This window comes from Oratosquilla oratoria, chromosome 41, assembly GCF_046742065.1.
Source record: "Oratosquilla oratoria isolate Oo_2021 chromosome 41, ASM4674206v1, whole genome shotgun sequence".
Lineage (NCBI taxonomy): Eukaryota > Metazoa > Arthropoda > Malacostraca > Stomatopoda > Squillidae > Oratosquilla > Oratosquilla oratoria.
The window spans coordinates 28,287,197-28,294,696 of record NC_134817.1 but is presented as its reverse complement, the minus strand read 5'-3'; the positions used below and the strand labels follow the sequence as shown (position 1 = coordinate 28,294,696).

General features: G+C 42.6%; 1 protein-coding gene across 5 annotated transcripts in view; it reads right to left on the bottom strand.

The window, feature by feature from the left end:
* The window catches only part of LOC143021080 (adenylate cyclase type 6-like), a 733,530-nt gene that overhangs the window by 304,428 nt on the left and 421,602 nt on the right, over positions 1–7,500 (bottom strand). For all 5 annotated transcript variants that reach the window (XM_076178342.1, XM_076178341.1, XM_076178340.1 and 2 more), the window contains one exon: positions 1,215–2,000. In XM_076178342.1, the coding sequence (XP_076034457.1) occupies positions 1,215–1,976 (762 nt within the window). In that variant the 5' untranslated portion in view covers positions 1,977–2,000. The remainder of the gene's footprint in view (positions 1–1,214; positions 2,001–7,500) is intronic.

The following is a 7,500-nucleotide window of genomic DNA, read 5'->3' as shown; positions in this document are numbered from 1 at the left end:
CACACACACACACACATGGCGCTGTGGTTAGAGCTCTGGCCTGCCACTACGGAGGTCCGGGTTCGACCCTCGCCCGGGGCTGAAATAATATCAGTATCGCAGCGCTGAGGGGTGTTACTCCAACTCTCGTGGGCGGGGAGTTGGGGGTGTGTGTGTGTGCAAGGTCATAGCATTACCCATAGATCGGACCTACGAGCTCTGAGCTCTCTTCCAGGAGGGAAATAGCTGTCGATCACGAGTCCAACACGTGATCCAAAGACCAAGTGAATACACACACACACACACACACACAGGTACACGGCTTGACAGCGCAGTGGTACCGTTCGTAACCACTAATCTAGTAGTCCGAGTTTGATTCTCGCCTAGGGCTGAAGTACTTTCAACATCGTTGCACTGCGAGCCGGCACTCCAACTCTCGTGGGCAAGGAGTTGGGTGTGCGTGTGTGTACAAGATCACACAATTACCCACAGATCAGGCATACATGAGCTCTAAGCTTTCATCCGGAAGGGTAATAACTGTTGATCACGAGTCCAGCACGTGAGCCAAGACCATGGCGAATCTCTCTCTCTCTCTCTCTCTCTCTCTCTCTCTCTCTCTCACACACACACACACACACACACACACACACACACACACACACGGACACGCACACGCACACGCACAGGAAGCATTCAGCAAACCTTACTAAACACATATAACGTTTGTTTATGAGTATTTCACACATTTTCAAAACTTATAATAATTCCGCAAAGTAATCACTGTGCAAAAATGGTGAAATAACGAGCAACAAGCGCCCTGTTCACATAATGAATAGTCAAAGGAGAGTTTAAAAAATTCTGACTGAGCCTCCAAGCCTCCTCTTTCCTATTCTCTATTTACTCTGTTTGAGAAAATGAGTACGTCCAAGTATATACGTAATTATGATAGTCTTCCACATATGATATATATATATAAATATATATATATATATATATAAATATATATATATATATATATATATATATATATATATATATAGATAGATAGATAGATAGATAGGGAGAGAGAGAAGGGGAGGGGGTGAGTGAGAGGGAGACAGAGAGAGAGAGAGAGAGAGAGAGAGAGAGAGAGAGAGAGAGAGAGAGAGAGAGGAAGAGAGAGAGAGAGAGGAAGTGTGTGTGTGTGTGTGTGTGTGTGTGTAACATGACCCTTTTGGAAAAATAAGGGAACGTACCTGTTTCCATAAGTAAGGGTCTTCCTTGTTGACGACGGAGGCCGAGGCGATTTGGGTGACGGAGAGGATGACGCCGGCGGCGGCCGCCTCCGGAATCCGCAGCGGGAGGAGTGTATAGGTCATGTAGATGAAGAACAGGGTCGCCCAGACCCCTCCCGAGGCTGTGTGCAGTTGTGTATTGAAGACGATGAAGATGACTAGCCCGAGGAAGGAGGCGAGGACAAAATACGAGAAGATCTGGAGGTAGACCTCGTTGAGCCTGACGCACCGGGCCAGGAGGATCTCGAGAATGAAGTAGAGGACGAGGAAGCCCCCGAGGACGATGCCGTCCATCTTCGGGTACGACGTGTCGAGGAGGTACGTGAGGCAGAGCATGACGAGGACCACGACGATGAGGAGACCCAGGAGGGAGGTCATGTTGGACTGGTTCATGCGCAGGAAGTAGCGCTGGTACAGAACCTCCACGTGGATGTTCTTGAACTGGTGAGACTTGAAGACGCGCGTGCACAGACCGCAGACGTTCCACCAGCTCCTGGTCCCCATCAGGACGCTCTCGGCATCCTCCTGCACCCGGGCTTCCTCCACCTGGTTCTTGGCGCAGGTGGACGACGTGCCCACCAGCCCGGACTTGTGGTAGTGCTCGATCACTTCCCAGTTCGATTTCTTGGGCGGAGGTTCTCCCGTCGAAGGGCGCGACTCGAGGGACGTGTGCGTGGAGCCATTGGCCTTCGTGCGCCGCAGGGACGACGACCGCGGGGACATGCTGCTGGCCGCGCCCCCACTTTCCTGACGGAGGGAAAGAAACATAGATCATTAGCGTTCTGATGGAAGGATACACCGTGGAAGAAGAAACACAGAATAAACACGAAAAAAACATATACACACCCATACACGCACACACGTATATATATATATATATATATATATATGTGTGTGTATATATATATATGTATATATATATATATGTATATATATATATATATATATATATATATATATATATATATATATACACACACAAACTGAGTTGAACATAACATCATTTTCACAGTAATTAATCTTTTTTCCGATGTTCTCAATTTTTCTGACAGTAGGTCTTGCTTCGGGAGGATGGGCAAAGACAAGCCGTCTTCCATTTTCAATTAATGTTTCGATTAAAGGGTGTCATCTTCATAGTAGAATAAACGAATTACAGCCTTTCACAGATACATAGTACACAATTGACAATTATACACAAGGAACATAGAATTAAATATTGACAGCCAGGGAACTCGGAGACCTGAATCTCAGGGAGCGTCTCAAGGCTGGGACCTCAAGTTGCGAAGGAGGGGGAGAGGGAAGATGGAGGAGGAGAAGGAAGGGGTTGAGTCGGGGAGCGCTGCGTCGATGCCTGGTGGACGAGGGGTAGGATTGCAGTCATATTGAATTGTATATTATTGACTGGAGCTCGTACCCTTACGTAGATAGCTTTCAACTTTTTCAAACCATTTGTTTTGTTGAAGTGTGTGACTATCTTTGTGTTCTTGACAGTCGTCTATTAAGCTCCGCCTAGTGGTATTGTAGATGATGTTTGATTGTTCTTTGTTGCAAATGTAGGGAGAATCGCCTACTGAGGTGAAATGTTGTATGGCCAATGTCAGCAGAATTAAGGCTGCGCAGTCCCCAGAGGTATAACGATATTCATAGATGGCACTGGTCTCAGACAAAATCACACAGCTACCGGACAGATTGTTCTTCATAACAAGGGTACAAGAGCGAGGGCTGTTGTAGAAATTTATTACATTTAGTTTATCATGTTCAACCACCGGTTCACAGTTCCTTTGATGTGTTTTTCTTCCTGACAGTAAGAGCTGCAAAACTGTGGACAGCTTGTCTTTGTTCATCCTCCTGAAGCAAGACCTATTGTCAAAAGAATTGAGAGCATCAGAAAGAAGATTAATAATTGTGGAAATGCTGTTGTGTTTAACTCAGTTTATATTCATGAAAATCTGCATACCCACCCCCAATATATATATATATATATATATAATATATATATATATATATATATATATATATATATATATATATATATACATATATATATATATATATATATATATGTAACTGAAGGCGGAGAAAATATACGAGAAATAATGGAAGAATTACTGCCTTAACGTTTCGACCCTTAGGGTCAAGACCCTAAGGGTCGAAACGTTAAGGCAGTAATTCTTCCATTATTTCTCGTATATTTTCTCCGCCTTCAGTTACATTTGTCATAGTTTAAATCAATATATATATATACATATATATATATATATATATATATATATATATATGTGTGTGTGTGTGTATATATGTATGTATATATATCACAGCTAACACCACAGTCGGACGAAAGAAAGAATTGCGTAAGGGAAACTATATATTTCGATTGCTAACTGCAATCCTCTTCAGTAGTACAAAGTGGAAGGAGGATGCTATTCTAAATAGCAACCTCTTACAAAAGAAAGGGAACTTGGAAAATAATAAACGTCACTACCCCAACCCCATGTGACCTGAGGATGACATGAGGTCGGGTCAGGGGGAGGGGGAGGAAGCTTGTTGACAATATGTTTGGTGATGAATAGTCCTGATATAATGTCTGGGGTCCATTGACCCTTAGAAATGTTCATCGTGGGCAGATATTCAATTAATGTGGATTCCACCATTTTCCTTCTGAACCCACAGCCTGATTTATAAAAAAGGTCAGATTTCTCCCAGTCCATCCGGTGATTAAATTTATTTGCGTGTTGAAAAACGGCTGAATTTTCTTGGCCATACTTAATCGACCTCTTGTGTTCATTCAATCTTGTCCTTAAGTCTCTACCCGTCTGGCCTATGTATGAAAAGTTGCAATCTTTACGTGGAAGGGAGTAAACACCTGGGATATGATCTTCTCTCAACCTCTGGTGAACATTAACAAATTTTCTATTAATAGTATTAGGGTAATTATGGATTAAATTTACCTTCTCTTTGGGAAGAAATTTGGACAAATAACTGATGTACTCTGAGAAGGGGATGACTAAGGGATTTTGTCTTTCTTTTGGCTTAGTGGAAGGGGGGATTGAAAAAAACTGGTTCTGGCCTGGCTGAGAGCTTTATCCAGGAACCAATGAGGGTAAGCTAATTTTGTTAATTGGGACCTGATACAAGTTAATTCATGTTCTAAAAATTGGGGGCTATAAGTCCTAAAGGCTCGGAGAGAAAGTCCCGAAGCTGCACTCCTTTTAATGTGATCTGGGTGATGACTGAAGAAATGAAGGTAACTTCCTGAATGGGTGTTCTTTCTAAAAACAATAAAAGCAAGCTGGACCCCAGACATTATATCAGGACTATTCATCACCAAACATATTGTCAACAAGTTTCCTCCCCCTCTCCCTGACCCGACCTCATGTCATCCTCAGGTCACATGGGGTTGGGGTAGTGACGTTTATTATTTTCCAAGTTCCCTTCCCTTTGTAAGAGGTTGCTATTTAAGATAGTATCCTCCTTCCACTTTGTACTACTGAAGAAGATTGCAGTTAGCAATCGAAACATATAGTTTCGCTTACGCAACTTTCTTTCGTCTGACTGTGGTGTTAGTTGTAATTTACAAATGTGTTACTACATTTCTCACCAGTGATATATATATATATATACATCTATATATATATATGTATATATACATATATATATATATATATATATGTATATATACATATATATATACATACATATATATATATATATATATATATATATATATGTATGATATACAAGTATACATTTACATATACATATATTTATTTATATATATATCATATATAATATATATATATATATGTGTGTGTGTGTGTGTGTGTATATATATGTATACATATATATATATACATACATACATATACATATATATATATATACATATATATATATATATATATATATATATACATATATATAATAACAATAATGATGATAATAAAAATCATTAGAACACCACAGAATATGCTTCAATATGAAAATAATCTAGAAAAAAACAAAAACAGACATGATGGAGAGACACATTGAGAAGAGAGCCCCCCCCCAAAAAAAAACAGAATAAATAAATTTCCTGTATTGGAATATCGGAATAATCTACGCGATGAAAAGGGCCGCCGTTAACAAGCTTTTGAGGGAGGGGGCGAAATAATAGTGTCTATGTAAACCCAATAGATAAGACGAGCGCGCCTCTTGACACGTCGCCGACCTAACGAAGAGCTTGTGCGTCCGTGAGGATGAGCGTGAGTGCGGTTGGGAGGGAGAGGTGGCGGATGGTACAAGGAAAAGGTTGATTGTGAGGAGTAAAGGGATCAAATAGGGAGAGGGGCAGGGAGCAAAGGTAGGGGCTTGAGCAATGGCAGGGGTAATGGCAGGGGCAGGGGTAGGGGTAGGGGCAGGGTTAGGGAAGGGGTAGGAGTAGGGGCATAGGAAGGGGCAGAGGTAGGGGCACAGGCAGGGGTAAGGGTAGGTTAAGGGGCAAGAGCACAGGCAGGGGTAGGGTAGGGAAGGGGAAGGTATAGGGAAAGAAATGGGGTAGGGGTATAGGAAGGGTATGAAAGAGGTAGGGGTACAGGCAGGGGCATGGGTAGGGTAGGTGCAGGGGTGGGAAAGGGTCAGGGGTAGGGGTAAGGAAGGGACAGGGGCAGGGGTAGGGGCACAGGCAGGGGAAGGGTAAGGAAAGGACACGGGTAGGGGTAAGGAAAGAACTAGGGATGGATAGGGATAATGGCAATGGCAGGGGTATTTGTAGGGGTAAGACAAGGACAAGGAGCATGATAAGGACAGGGGTTAGGGACGTGGGTTAGGGGCATGGGTAGGGAGTAAGGTATAACAGTGGAAGTGGAACAAAGGGAGTAATAGTGGGGAGTGGAGGGAAGAAGAAAGAGAAGGGGAGAAGAATGAACAGGGAAAGGATGGGGGGGAGGTGGAAGATAAAGAAAAGGTGAAGTGGATAGAAATAGAAAACGGGGGAAGGGGAAGGAGAAGGGGAAGGGGAAGGTGAAGGAGAAGGGGAAGGGGAAGGGAGAGGGGAAGGGAAGGAAGAGTGAGAGGGAAAGGGAGAAGGAGAAGGAGAAGGAGAGGGAGAGGAGGAAGGTAAGGGGGAGGGAGAAGGAGAGAAGGATAAGGAGAAAAAGGGAAAGGGGGAAGGAGAATGGGAATTTTATCTTTACGTAATCACTTTACTGCACACAATACGATTAGATATTATTTGTTCTGAGCGTATTAAAAGAGTAATTCTATTGATATACATTGCACGCTTATCATCATTTCCTTTACATTCAGAAACTTTATGACTGACGTGCACGTAGTCTTCAATAACAAGCAAAATGAGGCGAGTCCTTTCTCGTTTGGATCGAGGGCAAACGATTTTTCAAAAGTCCAGATATGTATGGAATCTACGATTATTCTTTAGTCATATTTTGAAAAGACATCTGTAAAATTCAAATGGGTTTAACTGCACGTGTGCGTTTGTGTCTGAAAAAGTGGTTACCCGTATCTGTTTGACATTTGTTTTCTAAAAAGGTGTTTGATACCATGTCCGGTAATAGTCTCTTCCTCATGTTCTGTAACCGTAGATGATAAACTTGAAAGTGTTTTTTTTTTAATTGGTGACGTTTTCCAACTCCCATTTTTTTTTTTATCTATGTCCATACTCTTGATTGAGGGAATTAGGAAGGAAACAGAGGGGGTAATTGGTGAGGTACAGTGTGGGTTTAGGGCAGGTAGGGGTTGCGTGGATCAGATTTTTGTGGTAAGACATATATGTGAGAAAAATATAGGAAAAGGTAAGGATGTTTTTTGGGCTTTTATGGATTTGGAAAAGGCTTATGACAGGGTAGGCAGGAAGGCACTGTGGGAGGTATTGCAGATATATGGGATAGGAGGGATGCTTTTAAGAGCAGTCAAGAGTTTTTACGAGAGTAGTAGAGCTTGTGTTAGGATTAGGAATGGGGAGAGTGAGTGGTTTGAGGTAAAGGTGGGACTTCGTCAGGGATGTGCTATGTCGCCTTGGCTGTTCAATTTATAAATGGATGGGGTGGTGCGAGAGGTAAATGCAAGGGTAGTGGGTTGGCGATTGGAGATGGTTAAAGAAAATGGAGAAAAGTGGAAGATAAACCAGTAGTTGTTTGCTGACGACACTGCGCTTGTAGGAGGATCAGAGGAGGGATTGAGGAAGTTAGTGACAGAACTTGGGAAGGTGTGCGAAAGAAGGAAGTTGAAGGTAAATGTGGGTAAAAGCAAGGTG